Source organism: Haliaeetus leucocephalus, unplaced genomic scaffold (assembly GCF_000737465.1).
Source record: "Haliaeetus leucocephalus isolate CR32 unplaced genomic scaffold, Haliaeetus_leucocephalus-4.0 Scaffold858, whole genome shotgun sequence".
NCBI classification, from domain to species: Eukaryota; Metazoa; Chordata; class Aves; order Accipitriformes; family Accipitridae; genus Haliaeetus; species Haliaeetus leucocephalus.
Window position 1 is genome coordinate 2,086,779 of NW_010973294.1, and position 27,317 is coordinate 2,114,095.

The 27,317-nt window shown below is 37.2% G+C and overlaps 1 protein-coding gene across 1 annotated transcript in view; it reads right to left on the reverse strand.

The window, feature by feature from the left end:
* CHD7 (chromodomain helicase DNA binding protein 7) overlaps nt 1-27,317 on the reverse strand; it is a 90,117-nt gene that overhangs the window by 8,507 nt on the left and 54,293 nt on the right. Inside the window, exons 11-29 of the mRNA XM_010582895.1 lie at nt 26,859-27,102; nt 20,951-21,127; nt 19,317-19,460; nt 16,738-16,993; nt 11,923-12,133; nt 11,190-11,385; nt 10,792-10,959; nt 9,963-10,142; nt 9,565-9,675; nt 9,273-9,478; nt 8,121-8,320; nt 7,362-7,521; nt 4,205-4,294; nt 3,529-3,632; nt 2,031-2,160; nt 1,678-1,750; nt 1,416-1,470; nt 463-691; nt 86-294 (exon numbers count right to left, since the gene is read on the reverse strand). Of these exons, the coding sequence (XP_010581197.1) occupies nt 86-294; nt 463-691; nt 1,416-1,470; nt 1,678-1,750; nt 2,031-2,160; nt 3,529-3,632; nt 4,205-4,294; nt 7,362-7,521; nt 8,121-8,320; nt 9,273-9,478; nt 9,565-9,675; nt 9,963-10,142; nt 10,792-10,959; nt 11,190-11,385; nt 11,923-12,133; nt 16,738-16,993; nt 19,317-19,460; nt 20,951-21,127; nt 26,859-27,102 (3,143 nt within the window). The remainder of the gene's footprint in view (nt 1-85; nt 295-462; nt 692-1,415; nt 1,471-1,677; nt 1,751-2,030; nt 2,161-3,528; nt 3,633-4,204; nt 4,295-7,361; nt 7,522-8,120; nt 8,321-9,272; nt 9,479-9,564; nt 9,676-9,962; nt 10,143-10,791; nt 10,960-11,189; nt 11,386-11,922; nt 12,134-16,737; nt 16,994-19,316; nt 19,461-20,950; nt 21,128-26,858; nt 27,103-27,317) is intronic.

Below are 27,317 nucleotides of genomic sequence, written 5' to 3' on the forward strand. Positions count from 1 at the left end.
AAATCATTACACCTGGGCATGAAGTTTCAACAGTCTCATTGTCTCATAACAGTCATGTTAATTTCTACAGTCAGTTAAAACTTACCATCATCTGGTTTGACTGGCATTCGGCACACTCGTCTACACATATTCACAAAGCCATTAAAATACTTTTCCAAGCTTTCATCGGACTTTTTATCAAGCCTGGCAAATGCTCTGAATTGATTCCAGTCAAATTGATGTTTTACAGGATCAAAAATTATTCCAAAAGTAGACACCACACGATAAAAATCAGCTTCTTCTCTTCTTGTCCATCTAGTCAAGGAAGAAGCAAGAGAAGTGAGGCCACTGAATAAATGAGAGTCCTAACATATTTTGGATGCCGCCAAACCCCTTTAGTTTATTCTTTCAAAACAGAAGAGCGGTACTGGTGACACACAAGCTCAAATGAGATTTAAAGAAAGATATCACTGAGAAACTCACTTTTGTCGTTTTTCAGTTATTATAGCTTCCCTTTCTGCTTCTAGTGCCCTCACTTCTTCCCGAGGCCGACGTCTCCTGCGGTCAGTCTTCATTAGTGCCTCTTGCCTCATTTGTTGCCTTTTATAGCTGCGCTGATAGGCAGTAATGAGGCGACGCAGACGGGTAGTCAGGGTTGAAGTGTTGGGCCAGTAGAGTTGGCCTAACTCAGCATTGCTTTCACTGTGCTTGTCTAGAGAATAGAGAAGTATTTGTGTGCTGCAAAACCACCACGAAACATTTCAAAATTTCTATGGCTATAACTGGATTCCTGGCTTATCAGATAAGGACATATGTCTCATTAACATTGGTGCATAAAAAAATCAGAAACAGCATAACTACATGGGTAGGAAATAAAAAAATAGAATCAAACCATCCAACTCTAGGAACTCAGAAATGCTTGTGAAGCATTTAGAGATAACCATCAAATGTTATTATTCAATTTTATGAATGCAAACATATCATGAATACTGTAAGTATTTAAATTAATGCAACGCATCTTTAAATATATTACTAAGATGACTATTCTGCCTCTGAGGAAAGACCTACGCTTATGATTTCCCACTTTATTATTCTTACTTAAACTTGGCAATTTTCCTCCATACTGAGGAAAGAAACATATCTATAACTTCCAAGATTATCTCGGCAAAACCATCAAAGGCTGCGTTATGAAACATCCGGTCTTCATCATCACAATTTCTAATGTAATTAGAAACCCAGAAAGCCATACCGTGGATTATTCAGAGACAGTAAATAATTGTTGTGAAAGATGTGAAGCATGAAGAGATTTGGCAGTAAAAAGTTTACTGTGGTGTTTTTCTAAAACACCACCTATCCCCTCATGTGGTAATATAAACAGTCCACCTTTCACTAAATGGTCCATTTTTGCCTTTTTAGTTTCTTTGCTATAGCCTTACTTGGGTGTATTTCTATGGACTCCTCTTTGTCTTCTGGAGGTGAGTTTGCAAATTCCTTGGGGAGAAGACAGAAGTTATTTTAGTTTTCAGTTTTGACCATATGTTATCATTTCAGGAGAAAGTCATCTCTCAAACACAGCAGCAAACAATCTTTGTAAGGTGTGTTTATCTGGTAGCTCTCAAACTTAAGAACTGCACATTGATAAACATCGACAATCAGTATAATATATATTTGTAATTACAGAAAGTTGGAAGTTCTTACATCAATTTCATCCTTGAAAGGAGTTCTGGTTGGCTTATATTCTGGATCTTCATCCTCTCTGTCAAATTCACCACTATAAAACATTTAGAAGAAATATTTTCAAGAAATGTATTGTTTTTGAGAGGGGGCTGATTTTCTGGACAAAATCAAAAAAGCTACAAAAGCCATCAGTATGGGGTACCAAGTTACACATTTATATTTCATGTTCAACTGTGTAAACAATTCTGTGTACTTTTTACATCATATGATCCCTTCAGATCCTCAGGCAAGATGTAAGCAAAATATGACATATGAACTCATGCCAACATATACAATGCTGATAAAGTTTATTAATTTTTTCATGTCCTCCTTACCCATCACCGCCATCTGCTAACATGTCTGTCCCTCTCTGTTCAGCAGCTATGGCCTTCGCATCAGGCATGCCAACCCGTTCCAGAAAGCACAGTGCTGGATCTGCTCTCATAGAATTGTACTTCTCGTAACCTGCATGCAAAACATGAGACAAATTTTTTTTAAAAGCTATGACCAACTGTGAATAGAATAGGTTTAGGCAGTAGAAGTACAATTTTTTTGATTCATTTATTTATTTTAAATAAAACAAAGGAGTTGTCACTGTGCTGGAAACAACCATTTCATTCATGTAATGAAATTTTTCATATTGGTAAATTCCATCAGCACAGAAACATTTTCACGTCAATAACATTAACAAATAGTAGATACTGAAGAAAGCATTCAATTTAATGTCTTTATAAGGTAAAGTAAAAATCTTTCACAAGTGAAAAACTTCTTTAAGTTTTCTATACCACTTTCCAGTGGTTCTCCACATTCAATACTCCCTACTGGAAACATGCAGATGTGAATGGAAACACACACACACATGCATTTTCTATAGCTCCAGCCCTGCTGGAACCCTCAATCTAGGCTGCAAAAATGCTGTATACATGGGTTATACGTAAGGCCAACGAACCTGTCTTATTAGGTTTAGGATGATGCATGTCAGTAAGATGACACTGTTCCCTCTATGGTTTTCAAACTGCTGTTTGCTTTTTTACTGCCCAAGTTGACTAGATGGAAAATGGCAGATCCCAACAGTGCACTGCAGGAAAATGATTTTTAGACTAGACTTGCCTCAGCTGAGCCCGCAAACAGAGCTGCTGTACATAGGCAGAACAGCACAATTCAATTAGGATTTGTACTACAACACACTGCTCCTAACTGCTGTAGAGCCTCAAGCCAAACTGTAATCATGAAAGGTTTTATAAGCCATCATTCTCCCCTTTAGTCAGGCTGGGCTGCTGAGAATACCTCTGCGACCTCCAGAGAATTGGGATTATAATCAGGAATCGCTCACTGTATATATCATGCCAGCTCTGCATCCCCAGCCTTTCAAAGTTAACAAGGCTGCATCCCACTCAAGGGAGCCGGGAGTTCTCAACACTGACATTTGTGAAATATTGCTTGGAACAAAGCCCAGGAGGCACTTGTACAGATTAATAGCAGAGGTTAAGCCCACCGTCCACTTTGACACTGGTTGGCAGAGTTAGCAAGTGAAGCAGTGCTAGAAGCAAAGTTTATGGAGATCTATCTTACTATTTGGCTATTATTTAAACAAATATGGTTTTGTTTTATTTACAGCCAAGAAAGTAATGTTTTCTTCTCAAATGTTCTGCAAACATTTAAAAACAGCATCTGATATTTACAGCTCATATTAGGTTTTTAACGCAGGCAAGAAAAAAAGGGAGATACAAGCCAACAGTTCTTTGGAACAATACTTGTTAATATTATGACTGAACAGTCCTACACACAGAAAGCTTTACAACTGAGTTTTGTTCAGAGTGAGACATCACTTACCGTGTTTGAATACTCCAATTAAAAGGGATTTATCCGCCTCCTTATCCCACCAGTCTGCAGGAACTTCGGCATGGAATGGCTCAGGTATCCATACATCTACTTCACTGTGAAGACAGCATTACATACATTCTCAGAGGTATTACTAAAAAAAAAGATGTTTTCTAAAAAAAAAAAAAAGTGGTTCACGCTGTTCTGTAAATACGAATTTTGAAGGGGGGGAAAAGCCCAAAACCCAACACAGAAACTGAAATACCTTCAAAAATAATTAGGATGGTTAAACAAATAAACAACTCCTCCCCCCAGCCCCAAAACCCCACAGAAAAAAAAAACCCAAAACCAACCAAAAACTAAGATTAGCCTATATCGGGTCTGGAATGCCAATGGTTATCCAAATATGATTCATTTAAGGTCTTAGCATTTTAAATTTTTTTTTTAAATTGAGGTAGAATAATTCTTCCAATATTAGCAGAACTGAAAATCCACTTCTGTCATTTCCCACATAGTTTCCTCCCCCAAGAAAATTACCCACTGTGCTTCATGAAATAATAAGGCTGCTTGAGAATAGACATTTAAAGAGATAAAGTGCAACAACCTTTAAAGGCTGCATTATTGTAGTACGTGTACTTTATAAAAGTCAGCATCTTAAAGCAAAAAATAAACCTGCAATTGCACTAACCTTGAGTCAGCACCCTCCAAGATCTTGTCTGCTTGGTCCCCTATAACTTCTTGTCGTAGATAGTACAGCATGCGGACACGCAGCAGGACCCTGGAGAGGAAGGCAGAGGGGGGAAAAAGTTCTTAACTTCAGGACTGTTTGCCAACAGTGGCTTTTGGCAGCTGCTGCTGTTCATCCATCATCCTGCCAAGGCTGATTAGCCATGCTGTATGGTAGGCTTGAAGCGTGACAGATGGTGGCACATAATCACCTCTGTGTGGTGCTTTCTGCTGGCTTCCAACAGGCCTGCCTGGCAACCGCTTACACTGCACAGAGAGGGACCCAGCTCAGCCCAGCCCCGGCGCATTTCATTTAGTTCTACCTAGTGCAGCTTGTGAAGTTTAGACACGTACTCTACCACTGCCTCTGAAGTATTGAAGCAAGTTTGTAAACAACTGAGCAGATGGCTTTCAGTAACTGTTCTGCTTCATTATCTCATAAAATTTCCTCAGCTGCTGCCTTAATACCATTTTTGGAAGCACATCAGAAGTTGTAGGAATAAACGAGATATAAAATCTGGTTTTACTACCTTACAATAAACCCTCAATATGGAATGTCAGGTCTTTCAGATTATACAACTTTTTGCTTCCGAGAATGGTGGGGAAAAATATAATCCCCCATTTCCCTTGGGAGATATTAACTATTTTTACTCTTTATAGTTCAAACTGCTATTTAATTTCACCTGTGCACAACCTAACTGCTATAAGGAAGTGAAAAATCTTCATTGCCCATATTTATTTTTCCCCGTTTCTGTAATACTACAGTCGTTTTTGGAAGTGCTGTCAGGTGTTGCGGTCATGCTTGAAGCTGGCAGGAAAGAGAATGGCAGACTGGCTTTTCAAGACTAGCAAAGAGGTCATCTCTGTAGAAAAAGTATCTACCTGAAAAAAATCCTGCTCTCCTATGTCTACCCAATTCAGGGCACCCCCTGCTGCCTAGTTCATGAAGTAAAATCAGTACAGGCTAAGATGGAGATTACTCAGCCTGCCCTCTCACTGTACCCAAATCCATCACGGCAACTGTTGAATTGCTGCTGCTCCTGGAACAGCAAGGATGACCAGGGAGGCAGTAATCTGATCACCCACTTGCATGAAAAATTTAGACCACCACCAGTTTTGAGAGCTCCTCATTAGAGATCTGATGAAACCAAAGCAATACCCAGTTTTACATGTGTTATCCAAGTAAACCTTGGAAGAGTAGGGATTTGAATGAAGGTCAATGTCAATTCAAAACATGTCAGACATGCTTCTTTCTGTATGTATGATAACTGGGACCAGTAAGGTGTCCCTGCTCCCTGTGCAGCTATGTAAATAAGCTGTTGAGGGTCTCTATCATAGTATTAAGCAATAACAGCTGTTGCATCAAGCCAAAGAAGAGGAGCAGGAAAAAACCCCCAACATCAACCAAAAACCAGAGGCTCTTTGCACCTTTCAGGAGTCCTATGCATTAAAACAGCATACATGTTACATAAGGACAGGACACCAGTTCTTATAAAGCCAATTGCTACTGCTACCTTTTGAAGGGAATTACTCAGATTATTAATTGACTTCCACCTCTGTTTGATTTTACCTGGGCTAAACATGTTGCTTCTACAATTCACTTACTCCCGGTGGATCTGGGAAGTGAAGGAAAAAGATAGCAACTGAAAACATTCTTGCACATTTACCAGTCTTCCCAATCCTTGTAATTGTTCTACTGTATTATTACAGAAGCAATATTTTAAAAATGAATTTGTCTGATCTGCAAACTGATATAACAAGTAATGAGGACATGTTACCTGGGAGATTAAAATAGTGTTACAGTAAAGAATTTAATTACTTTAAGAGCAAGTGAAATGTAATAACAGATCTGAGTAACAGTTTAGAAAAAAAAAAATCATAAAGCAGTTTATTTGGAAGTGCACTTGCTAACATAATTCTCTAAGTATCTGTTTTCATCAGCTGAGAATTAAGCTTGGTTAGCATCTGGAAATGAGCTAACAAACCCCTTAAATGCCTTTCCTCCTTCACATCACACCCCCTATTGACAGGCCACAGGTACTTTTCAAATCAATAATTTCTTTCCAATAAACAGTATTAGTAAGACACAATACATTTTAAAAACACAAAAGTAATGACACCTTTCAGTAACACTGCATTACATCTGTATGGTATATATACAACGAAAGAAGAGTATAAATTAAAAAAACCACAAACCAAACACAAAACCCCCCAACCCCCAAAAGCAAACAACCTCCCCCCCCAACCCCAAAACAAGGTATTTTGGGGATAAGGGTTAGGTTCAGTGTCTGTAATGGAGAATATAATATGCAAAACTGAGATGAAGAACTAGGACACTGTCAAAGGAAGCTGACAGAAAAATAACTAAGATATTACAAAACAAAAGCTAAAAGAATGTAAGAGAGGCTCTTGAGAGACATTCATGCAACAATAAAACAATGTAACATCCAAATCAAAATACAATGATCTTTATCCCCAAAGGTTTTCGGTTTAGTAACATATTTGGAATTTCAAAAATCAAATCAGGGTACTGATTCAGGTAAGAGAGCTTGGTGAGACATTTTATCTCAAACAAAGGAGAAAAGAAGAAATATTCTGTATAAAGTGGAGAGCAACAGAGGAAGGGAGAAAAAGAGTGAAGAGATACACCCACACATAAGTGAACGAGTACATGAAACTCTGGAAACTAAGAACTGGATATTTGAGTTTAACATCTAAGGAACAGAACTTCAAGGACATCAGCCTGAGAGACCCCACAAGAAGGGTAAGAACAAACAGCTTTTGTTTAAAGATAGCCGATTGTCAAGAGAAATAGACATACTGTAGGGATATAGTCTTTCCTTTATATGGTAAAAAGAATAACCTCATCTGATTCCATTCTTATTTAGTAAGTAGAAGACAATTTTCTTCAGAACTGTGTTTTAATTGCTGATCAGTCATAAAGAGCTTACAGAAGTATCCAGATATCTGTTAAGATGATTGTCCCCAAATTAAACAGTAATAATGGCCTTTACATCCTATTAAATGGCCCTGTGTTCTATTAAAAACATCCAAAAGAAGTTGTGGATTTTTCAAAAGCATGTAGTAAAAAAACCCTCAAAATATTTATTAATACTTACTTATTACAGTGATGTTTGAGATGTTTCCTATAGCTGTCTTCTTGAAATAATACATCTGGATTACAGGTTGTGAGCCAATCAGCATCTTGCAGCATTGGCTGTGAACTCTGGGCTTTTACTTTCTTGCCTTTCCTCCCTCTGGGCACTGGTGCAGACAGACCTACATAAACCCCAATATTTCTTATACAATCTGAATAGAAAAGCCCTCACCCCAAACTGCATTACAGACAGACATTTAAAGCTAAGTATCACTGCTGTATTAATTCCTCTGTGGGCAACATAACCACCAAAAACTGAACAGCAACATAATTCAGTACAGAAAATTGCAAATAACAAAATCAACCAAAACTTTCATGCAAATTTAGGTGTGAAGACTTCAAAAATTCAGAGCACTAGCCAGAAAATGGTGTTATATAAATATTTCTTGTAAAAACTCTCATGAATCTGAATGGCCATAAGGAAACAGGCTTTCTGTTTTATGGCAATTTGAAAGAGATTAACTCCAGCAGTAGGTGCCACATAAAAATTATGCTACAATATTTGTTCAAAACTGATTTAAGGGAAAAGCACTGCATTCACAAAATGTCTGAGGGAGACTTCCCCTTTAAGTACAGACCAAGTCAAAGCCCACCTTATTCATAACATCTGACAAGATCCTACGACATGTCAGAATGGCTATAGTTTAAACTAAATACATAGCATGACTGAAGCAATTCTTTCCTATTTACTAGCATCATTATTTGATTGTAGTAGACATACCGGAATGATTAACCAAAGCTCGAGTTTGCCCATCTGCAGTTGGGGTGATCAGATCCCAGATGAAACTTTTGATATTTTCATCCCCTTTGTAATGATTAAGACAATATACCAGGATAGTCCGGCAGATGGTTTCCACATCTTGTTCTGTTAGCTGACGTTTATAGCGCCCATGTGAGAGGATGTCAGTCCACCGACCCCAGCTATAAGAAAAAATATGTTCAGTACAACAGCCAGGGCACTGGTATTTTAATTTGTGACTTTCAATTTAACTCCAGGTACCAAGCAAGTTGGGACCTCCTGTGTTAGCACTAATGCTTTTTGCATTTGCAGGTTATGTCAGGGAATCCAACCTCCAGCACCAAAGAGTTAAGAACGTTTATTTTACAGAACAGGCAATAAGTTCACTGCTCGTAAAGCTGCAATTGAACTACACTCAAAATAATAAAGTACATATGTTTAACTCTAATGGTCCCAGTAAGCTATGACTAGGAAATTCAAGCAGTTCCTACAATCATGGGATTTGGGGATTTTTATTTTGATCCTGAAATCCATTATTAGCAATTGTTGCATGCCAATTTCCTAAAATAAAGAGTCATTCCAAAGCCCACCATGTTAGCAGTCAAATATAGCTACTTGCTTGCAAAGAGATAAAATTCAAAGTGGTAAATCCAATGGGGAAAAATATAAAGTGTCAAAACAGCTGAACTTAAGTGGTGCCAAAATACCAGAATCTATGTTGAAAACCTCTAGACTGACTGTTGATTTCACAGCCACGTTCTTCTTTACAAATACACTTTGTTATTCTCCACAACACTTAGAAAAGATTAAACCTTGGTAACTCAGGAATTCTTTACACTATAAGAAACCAGAAACAAATATTCTGTCATCACAAAACTACATATCTTACCAGTGAGCTCATAGCCATCTGTGAGACACTTAGATACTTTAAGCTAAACAACAGATATATAAGCAATTTATATATATTGCAACTTAAAATCTCACTGGCATGTCTACAGTGCAATGAGGTAAAGGCTACACAGTAAAGAGATTATGTGAATGTGTCCAAGAGAAGGATGAGTTATTTACTATATATAATTTCCATATTTTCAGTTCTTTAGCCACAATCAGTATATTTAATCTGTATATCCTTACCCATAAACCAACAAGTTCTTCTCCACCCTGAAACATTCACTTCTTGCATAACCCTGTGATTTGTCCTGAGGCCTACGGGGCTTTGTGCTAGGCTTTTCTTCAGAATCACTTTCCAGGTCTGAAAACTCCATCAGTTCATCCTCTTTGACTGCACTGTAGAGTCTGGTTTGCTTTCTTACTCTTGGTGTATCTATAACTAGGTTATTCTAAAATGAAAGTGAAAATGTAGAAATTTAGGAGGGGGGGGAAATCTTCAATTTAGTTGTACTAGGAGCTATCATAAAGCTCTTACCCTTCCATTTAAAGCATCAATATCCAGCTCAGCTTTCTTTGCCCACTTCTGCCAAAAATTAGGGTCATCCAAGGAAATGTCTGTCCTGTTCCCAGATGCAACAAAACTAGCCTAGTAGATGTGAAAACACATGCATTGGTTTCTTAACTGCATGCTACAAAGAACATCTATTTTCACTGGTAAATACAATACTTAGGACTTACAAAATGGTAGTTTCAAGAAAAAAAAGGTAAGCTTGGAAACTATCATGACTGGAAATACAGTTATCCCAACATTTGTGAGGAAAGTATCTGAGACAAGTACATTGAAAAACTACATTGACACAGAAAGCAATTTAATACCACTTTCATCTATCCTGGTCACATTTCATTAATTTTCCTCTGAATGTCAATGCACACCTTTGCAAATGTTGAGCCTTTTCCTTCAGATTCAATAGTAATTGTGTGTGTTCGCCTTAAGAGAATCTGATCAATATCCTCTTCACAAAACTTAGACCCTTCATCTTCCTCATCCATCAGAGCACCATATGCCCCCTTTCGAAGAAGATCTTCTATTTCTTTCTTAGAAAGCTGTTGCACCTGTAACATCAAGAGAAGGGTTTGGGTTGAGGTTTTTTTTTTTGACATCAGCCAATGTAAAGTCAACCAGCATAATCAGACTGACTGTCCTCTTATTTAGCATTTTAAGAACTGAAACTCTAAGATAATGTGGTGTCGGTCAATTAAACATTCATGCTGAAGTCACCTTTAAAAGAATACGAACAACAAAATTCTTAGGGTGAGGTTATATGAGTGGTTTAAACAATTTAATAATTCATTGTCACTGAATCCCTTTAGCTCTGATGACTGCTAAACTCCTCCTGCAAGCAGATTTAACTTACTAACCTGATAAAAAGCTAAAGCAAAAAAGTCCAAAGCAAAAAGGCTAGACCAGAAAAAGCCGACTAGAAGAACTCCAAAAAGTGCCAGGATCAACATAATGTGAAGGGTGGAATGATGAGAATGGATGAAGACTGAGGGAACATGACTCCACCTGCCCCCTTTTGGCAATAAGTGAGCCATTAGATAGGCTAAGTTAGTTCATGTAGCCTTGCACTTAATTAACCCTACTTTAAAATACATGCCATACTCCATCTGAAAACCACTGTTCTAAAATGCAAACAACCAAGAAAAGCATTACACATTTGTAGCATTTGTTGATCATGCACCTTAATATATTAATTCTCACCCCATTTGTAGCGTTTTCTCTTCCGCTCATAGATTGTAGCACAGCCTTATCAAGGCCAAGTTTCAAGCTAGCTTTGTCAAACATTTCCCTTTCATAAGAATTCCTTGTTATCAACCGGTAAATTTTCACTGATTTGCTCTGTCCTATTCTGTGACATCGTGCTTGAGCCTGATGAAACAAAGACGGATACTCAGTTACAGGTGACAAAAGGAAGAAAAAAAAAAATCAAAATAATCAATACAGAGAACTTACTTTATAAGTTATTGGTTTCAATATAAATAATAATCTCTATGCTTTTAAGAGAAGAAAAAATGGATAATTTCTCTTGTAGGTGAAGAAAATTTCACAGCAAAAAGACAAAGAAAACTTTTCAATAAAATCATCTCTTGTAACATTACCTGGAGGTCATTTTGGGGGTTCCAGTCTGAATCAAAAATGATGCAGGTATCAGCAGCAGTAAGATTAATGCCTAAACCTCCTGCCCTTGTACACAGCAGGAAAACAAACCTATCGGAATCAGGTCTTGAAAACCTGTCAATAGCTGCCTGACGCAAGTTGCCTCTTACTCGGCCATCAATTCGTTCATACGGGTACCTGAAATAAAGACACATTATAAGGAGAACTTTACTGCAATGCATTGTTTCTTTGTACGAATATGCAATTAAAAAAAAGGAAAATATGATGCTATAGGGTCAAAAGAACTACAACAAACTGCGTGACTGTTCCTGCATCCACTAACTTCATCAGTGGAAGACATACTACTTTGTCTCCTGCTTTGTGCCTTTTGGTAAAGAACAGACTTTCTCTCCAAGGAATGAAATGAACATTCAGGCTTAAGCTAAAAAACTCTACAGCCACCAAAACATTTAACAGACTACAAAACATTTAACTGAGTAGAAAACTAAGAGGTTTAAAGTTCCACATGTGAGGTCACTTTGTATTCACCTGAAAGAAAAATCTCAGTCCTTGCAACTTACAGGTATGCTTTTCCCTTTAGTCAGATAGCTACTGAAAATACTGTAAAGTGTTTGAATTTCATCCCTTTTCAATATGGATTACTCACAGGTTAAATACTGTGGCCATTGAGGAAAGCACAGTTTATTTAGAATTGTATTATATTGTTGCTCTCACCGTCTTTGAATGAGGTAGTCTTCCAGTATGTCCAAGCAGCGCACCATCTGGGAAAAGATAAGCACCCTGTGGCCACCAGCCTTCAGTTTTGGCAGCAGCTTGTCAATCAGTACTAGCTTGCCAGCAGCCTGGATCATTGCCTGGAGCTGAAAATCTGGAGAGTCGGCATTGTGTGTTTCTTTAAACTCTTCCAAAATTTTCTCTTCAGCACCTGCAAAGATTGGACAGCAATACATGAACACTGCAAAGGGTTTTATTAATAAACAATGAGCTCGCCTTCAATACCCTATAGAAATTGCAGGAATGTTTTAAGCATTATGTGAATAAACATTTATAAGAAATATTAAGCTTAAATTTAAGGCAAACATATACACAAATATAGCATAAATAAAAAGTAACTTTGAGCAGGTTTTTCTTTTTTTTTTCTTTTTTTTTTTTTTAAATCTTTTAAATGGGAGTAAACCCTTTCCTAAATAAATTCATACAACTATTTGATGCACACAAACTTATGAAAAATTAAGAAAAAAAAGATGAAAAAGTAAACCATATTCCAAATGATCAAATGGATTTTCTGTTTAAAATGCAACATGAAAGAAAAAAAAAAAAAAAAAAATCTCATTTCCACAGGAAAATACAGAGAATACAAATCACATTTGATGTCTGTGCCTTCAAAACCAAAACCAGGCTTAAACACGGGCATGACCTGGACCTGCTCCTTCCATTATTAATTATAGAATTAAAATCCAAGCAATGAAAAAACTAGTTTTGGGGAGGGGGGTGGTGATGGAAATAAGCAGCTGTGAAATAATTATTTTACCTTCTCTTTAGCTTTCTTTTCTCCCTGAATGTATTTTTTTTTGTTCGACTTGATGAAGCTATTCAATGTATATATTCCTTCCACAATTAGTCAAAAGTTCTTTCTTACCAATTCCTTTGCCTATGAACGATATGCACAGTAGCAAGTATTTCCTAGTCCTGCTCATTACCTGAAGACTACAGACTAAGTTCAAGTTTTCTCTTCAACCTCTCCTATGCTTTTATTCCATTTTTTTATGTCACTTCTACAAACAGTGGACTATTCCAGGAATTATCAGTTTACTATTCTTGGCCATGTAAAAGGTTAGGAGTCTTCGTTCTAAGCTTATTTTACATCCAAATAAACCCCTTTTTGGAGCTGTCTTTTTCAGTCCCTCTGATTTTATTTTTTTTTTTTAATGTAGTTTATAAAGTATTTCTGGTTTATATAACATTCAGCTTCAATACTGCTTTTGAATAACACAAGGAAAGGTGAGAGGGTTGGGGGAGGGAGGGAAGAACAGCGTACTGGCAGGCTTCTGCTGAGCATCTCATATCCCAGTTCTAAGTAGATACCTGTAAACAAACATGCAAATGCACCCTCCCTGTGTGATCGCTGGTTCAGTGCCTACTGTAATGTGGTGTCTTAACTAGATACTCCCCTAAGCAGGCTGTCTGACAGTTTCATATTACTAAATACATTTGCACTACTAGCTTTTATGGAACTTAACGGACTCAAGATGTGACCACGCTTGAAGGTAGTTTTACATCCCTGAATTTTCCTTACCTGGATTCCCTACTCCAAGCATTACTGATCCTAATGGTTTGCACATAAGAAAATTAAACTCTTGTGAAAATAGTACAATCAGACACTCCTTCAAGTTCCCTTCAATTACATCACTTCCCATCTTGTAAAACAGGCAGAATTTTGGGTACTAAACCTCAAGATTCTGTACTGAGCTTAGGCAATTTCAGGATATAGTAGGCTGTCGAGTAGTTCATATACAGTAACTTCAGTGATCTTTCTTGGTTACATCATTTATTTCTTACTCAACTGCGATATCCAAATTTAAGTTTCACTACTACGAAGTAAACCAATATGAAAACACAGCATCTGCAAAAGCAAACCACCTAAGCCAAGCACACCACAACAAACCCTCAAACAGGTCTAACGAATGGTGACTTTTCAGTATCACAGTTTGGTCTTAGCAAGACCCACTTCCATAACAGATCATAACCTCCAAAAATCTGCTCTTTCAATAACCTTATCCTAGCTAAACCCTGTAAAAGACTGCCCTGTCTTTTTCATTTCTACTTCAGTTGCTATGAAGTGATGTACACTGAGTAGCCTGTTACCCAAAATTTACTTGATGTAGTACCTGTAGGTCTGTAGCACTAGTTCCTATCCTAGCTGATTTTTAGTAGGGGATAAAAGGAAGGTATTTGAATGTGTGCTTGGTCCATCAGGGAAACCTCCACTTTCACTCTTAATTAGGAGAGGGTTCCAGGGCTCAAGAGGCCATAAGGAACAGAGTAAGAAACCTTTCCAATGATCAACACTGTAGGGTAAGTAGAGAGGCACTCCCCACTGCTGGGTCTTGGAGACAGAGAAAGAGGAATGATGTATAAACACTTGAGAATGGTTGCTATGGAGAAAACAAGGAGTCCATTGCTAAGAAAAATGACAGATAATGCTTTGTCCAAGTTGGTTGGAGAATACACAAAATGCAGTAACTCCCTCTAAAAGTCTACTCAAAGACAGTCTCAGCAGACCACCATTCTCCCGGCCAGAGAACAGATCTACCAGTCAAGATACAAACAAAAAAAACCACTCCACATTCAACTCCTACCATACTACTACCATCATATAACCTTCTACGGCTCTTAACTGAAGATTATCTAGAAGACTTGCTTGCAACTTTTATGCAGAAAAAAACATCCAGTGTTCTACTTGGATATTCAAATACACATGCAGTACTGCTTGCTCACAAAACCTATAAACTTGGAAGAAAATGAGAAGGGTTCAGAGACACCTTTATAAAAGTAGTTAAGTCTCGAGAACTTGCTACTGCAACAAATCATTCATTGGGAGAACACTATGCAATATTATGTACTAGCACTGCAAGACCTCTTGGTAGAACTACAATAAACTTGTGCCATCACTCCAAGTACAAAGACGTTAATTATTAATCAACAAAATAAAACCTCAGGCTCAGACAACTACAGGATGTACAACTATTTTCTGTCCTAGAACTACAAAGGACATACTTGTTTAGTTCCATCTCCACACTAATAATAGGATTTATTTATTTTTGCCTCAAATCAGAAGGCTTGACCCACCTGCCATGGTGCTGCATGACACCAAGCAAGTCCAAATGTTGAAAAGTCACAAAAATGTTATAAAGGCGAAAGTGTTCAAGAGACATACCCACCTCCCTTTTTATTAGGGTTAAGATACAGTCATCTAAAAATACTTGAAATTTTCTATAGCACCACATGGACTTCAGCAGTCTCTAACAGACGCTAAATGATACAAGACTTGTAAGGAAAAATCACTTTTTTAGACAACATTGCAAGCACTATTCATGAACTCTATTTGACAAAACAAAGTAACAGCAAATTATTCAGTTTATTTCTTTTAGCAAACGTGAAATAAGGAAAAATAATGTTAAGTTTAAAACTAGCTGAAAACAAGAAATGTAAAAAGCATCAAGGTCAGAAGCTCATAACCTGAACATCCTGAACTATTTTCTGGTAAACCCATTTATATAATGGGTTAACTTAAAACAAAGAACCAACAAACAAAAAAACCCTACACCAGAACCACAAAGCTACTGTACTGTAAGCTCATCTCAGTTTAGAATCTGAGCAGCCCACCAGCATGCCTGGGCTGAAGTACTTTGGAGTAACCCTGTATCATGTCTTTGGAATAATTACTTGTGCATGAAATATAATTAGATGTCATTTCGTGAATCAGTTTAAGCATTTTCACCCCCCATTTAAACAAAAAATGTCAAGAAAAAATCATAAGCACTGCAATATGGAAGTCATACAATAAAAAACCCTGAAATCACATATGGCTCTTGAATAAAAGTCTTTCATCATGAAGCTTATAACCAGCATTAAATCAAACATAGCATAAATCATATACAGTAAGGAAGAAGAGTTGGGAAACAAACTAGTAGAATGCAACCCTGTACAGAGGCTTGTGTTACACCCTCAAAGGGAAAATTTGATGTGACCAACACATACAAGTTTAGCATACTTCAGACAGCTATAGCTAGCTGGTTCATGATATGGTCCATCACTGGAACAGGGTCCCCAGGTAAGTTGTCACGGCACCACAACTGGATGATGCTCTTAGTCATATGATTGAGTTTTAGGTAGCCCTGCAAGGAGCAGGGAGTTGGACTTGATGATCCTTATGGGTTCCTTCCAACTTGAGATATTCTATGATTCTATAGAACTTGCCATAGATAATCCTGATCTAAAACCAATACACTGTAAAACAGTATTTGTCATTAAAGTCTAAGATGACATTCATACAAATCTTTTTCTGACTAGTTAAATTAGCAGAATGAACTGCCAACACGTGGCCACAAAAGCAGACCTCACCACTTCTTACCCCACAAGTTTTATTCAGAAATTTTAAGGTACTATCTCAAAATGTTCTATGGCAAGAAAATTAGTAACAGCTAACTATAACTCTGAAGAAAAAACTGCCATATTTATGCCAGCATCCAACAACCTGCATGATAACTGAAGTCTTGTTTGTCAGAAATAACAGAAAGGAAAACTTTTAATACCAACACTAACTCTGTCAGGGCTAGGAAGCCTTGGAAAAAGCAGCACAGATGTCTTCAAAAGCAATGCTGTCCTGGGTAGCAAATGCCTAAAAGGTATCTCACTTTTTGACTTAAAATAAATGAATAAATAAAAAGACACACTAGAATAGAATTTCTAACTTACTGAACTTCCTTACAACCATTTTTCAAATGAGGAGAAAAACAGGCGGCCTACCATTAATAAGGTATGGATGATTGCAGCATTTTCTTAGTTCCATCATAGTGTTTAAAAGATTAGGTACATTTGCCTGACCTCCGCCCTTGGAAAGAAATGTGAAATTCTTTTCAAGAATAGCACGATAGTATTTCTTCTGAATATTTGTCAGCTCAACTTCAATGATGGTCTCCTCTTTGGGGGCCAAGTTCTTTTCTACATCCTCCTTGAGACGTCTCAGCATCATTGGCTTCAAAATAGCTTGGAGTTTTTGCACCTAGGAAATATACGTTTAATAAATAACTGAATTAAAACTGCAAGGCTTCAAATATTTATTTTTCGATGTCCTCAATTCTAAAATCCTTGTTTCCTACCTCAGATCCCAAGTAGAGAGCATTTGTAAAAAAATCCTTCCTCAGTGACCCAGAGACTGAGTTATCCTTGTTAACTCAGTAACATACACGTCTAAAGTCAATTCTGAGTGTGCAACCCTTCTGTTTAATGAATGTTATTGAACAGACCTCACTTAGGACTACCCTTCTAGACAAGGACAGTACTGCACACCAGTCATGCAAAGCTAACCCTAAGCAAGCACAAGTATAGAAGCAAATTTGACTGCAAGATCAAGCTTTCCAGTTAACTTCTAACCACTAAACACAGTGTTTAATGGTTATTTTTTCCCTTTATATATCTGCTTCTGATTCTTTTCTTATTTCCCTAGTTTTGATATCCACTTAAGTAGAAAACTATTTAGGCCTTGTCTTAAAATGAAAACATTTTATTTCTGTAAATTTTTAACACACTGGTAATTTTTAAGTGTCTCCAGGTTTTGCAGCATATACTTTAAGACACATCCTAAATAGGGGAGAGGGGAAGAAATGCCCATTTTCCTCAAAAAAATTAGCTAAGTTTTGTCAAGTTTTTGTAAAGTCCCTTACATAAAAAGCTCAAACATATTCCATATAGAAAAAGACTGGCATTTAGGCTGCTTTAGGTTGTCTCTCAAAGTACAAACCACCTCAGTGTTGAAGAGCTGATAATTCACCCCGAAATAGGTCATCATCTCCTGATGCAGAGCTGCACAGCAGAAACATGAACAAAAGACACTTTCTCCTGAATTCACATCATTCCCTTAGTAATAAAGCAACTTCAGGAGAAAAAAGACAAATTAGTACGGAGGGATGAACAATTAAAAAAAAAGGAAAAAAAGGATTGCAAGGAATGGTGGAGAAAACCCAAGTCATTAACACATTACCTCTTCCATCACTTGAAAGATATATCAAATTCCAAAACATCTAATGGTTTGTCAGCAGAGAATGCACTTCTTCCAAAACTTTTTGGCCCAAGCAATACAGGCTCCAATTCTGCTAACAGCTGATGGCATTATTTTAGTGATATTTCCACGTATGGCTTCAAAAATTTCCAGTTCTGCTCTGCTGACATTTTGAGCTGGCCAGACGAAAGCTATGCTGAGAGTTAGGATATATTAACTCCAGCTCAAACACTATATTAACGGGACTACATGGCTTCTGGACCAGAGCTGGCTCACTTCCAATCAGGTCAGAGTCCATTCTGACTGGCATGCAATTGCCTGCACAATCTGTGGAAACATATCCTATGATTCCCTCAGGACACACTATGATTTTTCCAGGAGGTAAGGGGCTGGAGGGAGAGCTGTTTTGTAATTTAGACTATTACCTATGGAAGAGTTGCTCTCAAAGAAAGTTAATAAATTCAAGCAGTCAAAAGTTAGAAATACCAGAAACAGAATTTTCAGACAAAACCAACATAAGTCACATACAAAAATGCATGCAATCATGACGTTAGATTATCATAGGGTGGAAAGGGCCAAATTAAGGTTCCTAAATTAAGATGCCATGCTTCAGTTTATTCCTAATATTAAGGCGATTTGACTGTTACCTATTGACTTTTTAAAACTTTTTCATACATACAAGAAGAAATTTAAGTTTTATGTATGATCATCAGAAGCTTTTACATTTTAGATCTAAACCATGCTGCATTGAGGGTCTTTCAGTTTGCATTGATTTATGCATTTGTTTTATTGCACAGCTTGAGAAATCTGTTTGAGTCAGTCAAAAGACTCTCCCTCCATTTGGTTGCATCTTGCTAAACTAGGTTTCAAACTTGTTCCTGTTTGCACAGAAGTCACTGATAAAACTCTCAGATGTTAACTCCTGCAGAAATTACAGAGGAGAGTCTCCTCATTCTGATACTGATGCTTAAGGAAGAATGTAAACTGACAAGTTAATTCTCTTAAGAGTGAACAAGCAATTCTAGAAGTATTTTCATCCAGCAACTGTTACAAGACACCCCACCCTCATGTTTAACCACCGCATTTTAACAAGAGGAAACTTTCCCTATTTCTGCATGACCAATGGGCAAAAGATAAAAAAACTAGTGATAAGGCAAAATGACTTTTGATCAAAAGGAAAAAACTTCAGAAAATGAAAACAAATAAAAAAATAGGGATAAAACTACTATGGTCTTCCAAAAAGTAAATAGGCATTACTTGTAAAAACAATAAAATAGATAAATTCACAATATCTAAATAGAAAAGTAAGTGTGCAGGAGAAGTTTACCTGTTCTTCAGTTTTCAGATCACCAAATTCTTGCATGAATGTTGTTTCTGATGGGAAGCGACCTGGTTCCAAGAAGTGAAGCAAGCTAAACAGCTCTTCTACTGTATTTTGCAAAGGGGTTCCAGTAAGCAGCACTTTATGTTCCTGAAAGGTTAAGAAATAATTGCCTACGAATCCATCTAAATTAATTTTCAATGGAGAAATACATAAAATTATCTCTTTTTCCCCCCCTGTATCTCTCATCTTTGCTTCCTGTCCATTCCTCCAACTACTTACACATAGCTCTTTTCAAGACATTTCTAACTAGTATTCTGGCCTTCCTTCAGCGATAGCCCAGAAAAATAACTTCACTACTTAAGCACCTTCAAAAGTCCTCTAGATACAAGAAGAGATTTTACTGATCCACAACATCCCAGACCTTTCACAGATATAATGAACTTTAAATGGCATAGTAACAAGTAAACTTCCCATCACTTCCAGTATAAATCCATCAATTTACTACACCTCCAATAGATCTCAGTGCATTAATCTCTCCAGGGCAGGTGTAAGTTTCCAACATAGGAAACCTGAAGCAGAGTCCTACTTTTCATCTACACACAACAGAGCATGATACTGGCAGACACAAGAGGAAAAGTTGCATATTGCTTTAGAGGAGAAGCCTAGAGGTTAAGCAACTAGCCCAACATCAAACATTAATTTAGTAGTAGAACAAGAACTTAAGTGAGAAGTTCCGTATCTCCATCTGTAGCCACACCTATAAGCTCAGCTTTCCTCTAATAGCAACTATAATAAATAAATTGTATAAAGCATATTTATAAACTTTCATTCCTTAAGCCCCAAGACTCCTTCAAGAAAAGTACTGTTTAACAAACAGGGGAAAAGAAACTAAAAGTGACCTATAGGTCACCACTGCTTGTGTAAGCTGATGTCTATGCTGCTTTATTCTTATCAGAAATAACAGATTTTGAGTTTCAGGTGTTAGCATGACTGCATTTCTCTCACATTTTTAAAGAATCTTCTGAACACACACACACACACACAAAAATAATTATTTTGTCTTTTAAATGGTAAATACCTTTAAAAACCGTTATCTTATTTTTTCTGTGTGCTTAATACACATATTTCGTGCACATAACATAATACATATCTATGCAAACATCAGAAAGCAACTCACTTTTCCCTTCCTTAGTCAGCCTGAAAGAACATCCTTATGGCCACACAACAAATTAACATCAGAGCTGATATTAATGCAGAACATTTTAACTCTTGCATCCGTATCTGACCACCTGACCACATTAAACCTTTAAATAAACATCTATGTGAAGAAGTGACTATGGAGTACGTCACATGAAAAGAGAGAAAGGAAAGAACAAATTTATCTTCTCTTAACAGAGTCCACATAATTCTAGGTCTAAACCAGTGAAGAGACTTATGATACATCAGTACTCCAAAACTGAAGATATGCATATGTTTCCAGGTATTTTAAAGACTTTCTCAGCTGCATTCCCTCATTCTTGTTAGCACTTGATGATTTTACTTGAGAAGAAAACCTTTTATTTTACTTTTTGATGAAACCATAAATCAGGAGTAATAAAAATCCAGAAGACACAAATGTAAGAGATGTATGCACTGACCAGGTCCATCATCTTGAGTCCTTCCAAAAGCTTACAATTCCTGTTTTTCAGCCTGTGGGCCTCATCGATGACCACGCAACGCCATGGAATGTTACGCAGCTCCGGGCAGTCAGTCAAGATCATTTCAAATGTTGTGATAATGGCATGGAACTTGTAGGACCCCTTTATCACACGACCCTAAAAAGAACAGCAAAAGTTAAACTCCCTGGCAAAGAAAAGAAGTACATTTGCTTCATCTTCAAAATCCATTCTTTAAAAATACAGAACAGTACAATGGGCAAGATATTTTAAGTAAATGAAGTCATTAATGCTGACTCAATGAGAGAGTATAAATGTCTAAGTTTACTACTGGCTTCATGCTAGCTGTTTTTAATCTTGTAAAAAGGCCCACAGAATCTCTGCATATTCATTACAAAGATGTTATACAAGTATTTCAGATGTAATTCATATGGATTATACTAATGCCTTGAAGCATTAATGTATGCTGCAATATTCAAATAAGGTTTTCAGACTTTGTCAAGAGAATTTTCTTTTTTCTTTTAAATCAAAGATATGTGACAGTCCTCCCAGACAATCCAAATAAGCCAGAAGTACATTCAGGCTTCATTTTTATGACTATTAGAATATTTTGCTCTCAGTAAACATTAATTTTTTCCTGGTGGACATTGAGTATCCAAAACACCTACAGTTCTAGTAAACAGCTTTGAAAAGAAGCAAATATCTGAACTCTTAAATGGAGAATGTATATCCCTGCATACATTTCCTTGATAGTTTGTAATGTTAAGGCAAGTTCAACAGGACGATTTACTTGATGTCTGGCACCATATTCACTATTTATGTGGTTAGTTGAGGGTCTTGTTTTCAGGGCTGATACTAAGATTCTGTTTCAAAAAATTGCCCTGAATAAACTTTACTCAATATCATGAAATGAACATCTTTCTGACATGATGCTGTATTTCTTCCCAATATTGTTCAAAGAAAAATCTAACTTGGTATCTCCAGTGGCACTGGGCCTGTGCAGGAACACTGTCTAAGGATGGGCATCACATAAGTTCAAGGCCATTCTACTTTTCAAAGCAGGACTGTCATGGGTTGTATACTGAATACACTTTGAAAGAAACAGATATTTTACAGTAAGGTGACCATTTCTTCCTTCAAACATGTGCAAGTCTCAATCCTTTTATAAATGACCTGCATATAATCCTCTCCAAACTGTGGGGATCAGAACTGGCTACTGACTCAGTAAAATTATTGGAAACCTGATACCCTGAACTCAGCATTAAATCTGCCTATGCACATCAAGGGTATTTCAGAGGAAGTAATGACCTGCTCAACAGTGCTTTCTCACAGCATAGTCCAGAAACATTTATCATCTTAGGAAGAAAAAGAGTTGTTACTTAACAAACAGCAGATGAAGATACACCAAGCGGGCAACTTACAAAGACAGCAAATTGAAATACTGTAACCTTTTCATGAGTCAGACAAAACTGTGAAAATATGAGAATGCAACTCAGGAGATTCTTTCCAAGTAGTGGAGAACACTTCTATGAGCAACCTCACAACTATACAGCAAGCAGTGCTCTTCAAAAATGACCACTACATAAAGCAGCACATCCAGGTAAAGCAAAAATAGTAAGAGGGACCCTTGATTATATATTTAGAGTTGTCTAAATCTTACATTAAAATATGCATAGTGGTCTTGCCACAAGAGCTCATGTTATTTGAAAGACAGTCAAATGCTGTACTGAAGAACACAGGAGTAAATCAAGTAGAAAGTTCCAAGAGCTTTAGAAGGTAAATGATGTTGTTCTTCAACAGTTTCAGGCCTCCAACACTTGGGAAAGTATAGGAAAGAATCCTAAGTAATCCTATTAATGTCACATTTGAGAAATTTAAATGTAGAAACTATCAGGAAAGTGACCTATAGCATTGTCACAGGTGCATTCTTGGGCAACTAGGAATCAATTTATCCTGTTTCAGTGTGACATCCAAATGAAGTTCTCTCTCTGACATTGGAACCACAGGAATTTCATATCCATTTATTCAGAGAAGTTCTTCCATTTGAGGAAATCAATCGTCCCAATAGGTAGCAGTTTCCTGTTCTGTTTGGGAAGTTCTTCTGGAAGTAACTCAAGCAACAGAGGTGGCCACAAAGTACAACAATTAGATATAAATATAAAAGTTGGGCTATGTTTTGGGTTATTACCTCCTAGCAGATACAAACTGAGAAGGTCAATTGGATGTGTATAAGAATTGGACTTCTAAAAAGATGCACATTCCACCAGTGGGAACCATGAAAGATTATTATGGTCTTTTCCCACCAACCTCAGACTCCACTTTGAGGAACAAGAGAACAGATGCAAGAAATGTGCATGTTAACCAATTCCAGCCAGAAGGCATCTGGATAACTAAGTCATAGCCACTTTGTAAAATGCAATTCAGCATCATCTTTGGTGAAAGATGGAGTCCCTATTGGTGAAATACCGCCTTAAACTGCTGCATGCTAAGCGTTCTTTGCGGATATCTGAGGTAAACCTATGCTGATGACATGTTCATAGCTCAATATCTTCTCAGCAAGGAAGAAAACCATGTAAGCAAGAAAATGCTCTCTTAAGCCAACACCCACTGAGCCCAAAAGGAATGAACCAGGTAAGCCAGAAAAAGTCCTGAACATCAATAGCATTATTTTGAGTTAAAATCAACCAAGGACAAGGTATTCTGTTTCTACACATGAACCAGGTGGTTCCTCTTTTTAGTCCTCATTACACTGCGAAGTAAATTTCCCTCACAAACAAGTCAACTCTTTTGCAGGGCTCCGTCATTAATTTTATTTGGCATGTATAGTTTTCCTGCTCCTACAACAGAACTCTTTCTCACAGGTAGAATACTATAGACAAGCAACTGGTTTATTTGATATTCCAACCGGGGAAGGCCCCCAGAAGGACCTTTCAGTTATATTGCTCAAGAAGACCAGAATAGGCTTCCCTACACGACCCTCACAAGCAACGAGGCAGAATGGGATTTTAGGGGAATGTCCCTGGTAGCATGGTGTCCTTAGTGTTGAAGTCACACCACTGCAGAAATGTATTTTGTTACTGACTACTCTCTAGGTTTTCACAACTTGACTCTGGTTACCAGTGTTGACTCTGAAAAATCACACTACTGCAGATGGGGTAGGTGCTTCTCATGCATGCTGTCTTTTATTATTGCCCTTCAAAGCCACTCATACTTTCTCAATGTTCAATTGTCTTTTTGAGAAACAAAAAGCCTCTTTTCATGTTAAGACCTAAAAAGCCAAAGATGCCGACGTCTGCGTTGATGTGTTTGGCAAAGGAGACTGGAAATGATACTGCCAAAGCCTGCCTTCTTTCTCTCCCTTATCATCCCCCATTGTACACCCACTGATGGCACTTTAGAGGATGCCAGACTGAACACTACATCAGGATTCTTTCAGTCAGAACATGAAGAGATTTTTTTCACATAATTCAGTTTCTACCATGCATTTCACAACTGACACAGTCTTACAAAGAATGGAACGCAGAAGGTGATTTCATAACACATCTAAGCTAGCTGCCAGCAAAAGGACGAGTTCACTCCATTTCTCCTTTATCCCCAACCATGGTAATTTCCGATTCTTCTCTTAAGCCAGTTCAGGGAGCAAAGCTAGCAGAAAATGATTCCTTTTTCTGTGCCATGAGTGCTTTGTCATTACTTGCTATGGGGTCAAATGACTCCCATGGTCATTACAAGAGACAAGTTAAGAATATGGCAACAGTGGGAACAAAACTGTCTGAAGCATCTTGCTTTAGATTCTTTCAGTTGTCTTTAGATCAACGAAATTATATTGCCGAATTAACACTAAGAACCTGCACAGTAAGTGGGGATTTTTCTGATGATGCTCCTTCAGGTTTCATGCTACATAATTGCTGCATCCTAAGGGGAAGAACACACTGAGAACAAGCACTGCTTAAACAACAAACAAACAAAACCCCAAACATACGTGATTTTTAACACAGGAAAGACTTCAGCAGAGACAGTATTTGCATAAACCCAAATTTTTAAATTTGATACAAAACATCTATCTCTGATAAGAAATCGTTTTAAAACCAGAAAAAGTACAAATCAATTCCCGTTCATTTGTGTATTATCGTACGGCATATAAGCCATCAGACCTCAATGTAGCAACTGTTATTCAAATCAACCTTAACAGCATATATGATTCTGATATGAAAGTTTCTTTGATAAATTGCTAAGAAAATGGCCAAACAGATGTAACTTCTATAAATTGTAACTTCTACAGATGTAACTTCTAACTACTACAAATTACTGTGTTTTTCTACTATATTTAAGTGTGTGATTCTATTTCTGTTTGCCCTAATGGCATGTCAAGTTGTGCTCCAGTCATGACCTTCAAAACAGTTTTTACTCAGTTCTTTCCCTCTAAAAGCGTATTTTCTATCTCGCAACCACCCTCATAGCTTTGCTCCAAGGACTCTGTTTTTTTCAACACTCTTTTTGAGGACAGGAAGTGAGAACTAGGCAGAACTGGACTACCCACTACATTACTGACAAAGGGAAGAATGCTGTAACTTCTCTACTCTTTAATAAAGATTTCTCTCCTCCTACACACTTGCACTACACTAGCCCTTTTAACCACAGTCTCACAGTATGAACTCATGTTTAACCGGTCATGTGTCACGACACAAAAGGATCTGCATTTGTCTTACAGCCTTCCCAGAACCGAGCTCTTCCTACTGTAAGAATCATCTCTATTCCTTGTCCACAGATAGCCCTATATTTAGCTATTCTGAGTACTGTTAGCTTGGATCCAATTTATTAAGTAATACAGCTTACTCGGTATCCATGAACTGTGTTAATTATTTACCACTCTCCCCATCTTTGTGTCATTTGAAAACTTCCTCAGTAATGATTTTATGTTTTCTTTCAGGTCATTGATAAAAGTGTTATATAGCTCATGGACACAAACCAATCCCTGAAGAACTACGCTGGAAATGCAAATAATTTCTCATTTACAATTACATAGAGAAATATCAGTTAGCCAGTTTTAAATCCACTTAATGTGTGCCATATTGATTTTACATCATTCTAGTTTATTAATCAAAATATCCTGTGGCATAAAATCAAATGCTTTACAGAAAATCTAAATATATGAATTCACCACTATCACTTCTTTAAGCTCAGCTGGAAATAATACTCCACAATACATTCAATCAGGTTGAACTTCCATTCTTTTTTTCTCTTAAGTGAGGAGGGTATGTTGTTTTGCAACAACACTTGATGCATGCACATTATTTTTCCCCAATCCTTTTTACTTACTCTCAGCAAAGCCATGCATTTAAGTGTAGAGATCTGTTGCTCTTTATAGCTTCAGTTTTCTAATTTTCTGTTTCTACCCCCCAATCTTCTCTGTACCTGCTCTCCTTCTCTCATAAGCACTATTCAACATGAGTGCAGTAACACAGATTCAAAATATATATGACTTATAAAATCTGATGAAGAAGCATTGACAAGTTTAATTTTTGCAAGCTAGTCTTTTCCTGGAATGGTAGGCAAAGATTGATTTTTAAGCTTAGTTACAATTAAAGTAGTTTCTCCATTAAGAATCTTTTCTGCCAGCTCTCCTCAGGAACACAAAATAATGAAAACCTTGCATGAAACAGTGAAACCCTGAACAAGAGTTGCACCATCTCAGTAACTCTTGGTCCTCCTCTATTTCCAGTTAATCTCTTGGCTACTATTAAAAAGCACTCTCTTTATTAATACATATGCCTTCATTATTAGTCAAAACCTACTACATCAGTACTAAAAACCTAATTGACGCTTAGATTAATTAACAACAGTAGAGCATATATAAAAAAAGAGAAAAAAAATCATGAAGAGTTCTTACTTGTGGGTCTTTGAAATACATTTCATACAACTGAATGGTCCGCCGGCTTGCTTGACTCCCATGATACACAACCACATTCAACTCTGTCCAGGTGCGGAACTCCCTTTCCCAGTTGGGAATTGTAGACAACGGTGCAATAACCAAGAAAGGACCATGGATTCCTTTCAAATATATCTCATAGAGAAACGTAATGGACTGGATAGTCTTTCCCAACCCCATTTCATCTGCTAAAATGCAGTTTCGTCTGAAAACAATAAAAACAGTCCAAATGATTTATTCCCAACTTAAAACATTGAAAATCAGTAAGGAGCTAAACTGAATAAAATAGAACTTTCTAGAATGGCAAGTATACACTCAAAAGACATCATAATCTTTTTGCATTTTAAATAAATGTTATAATTGGTCATGCAGTAAGCATGGATATAGCCATTTCATGTACCTCTCAAGTTCACATGGGGG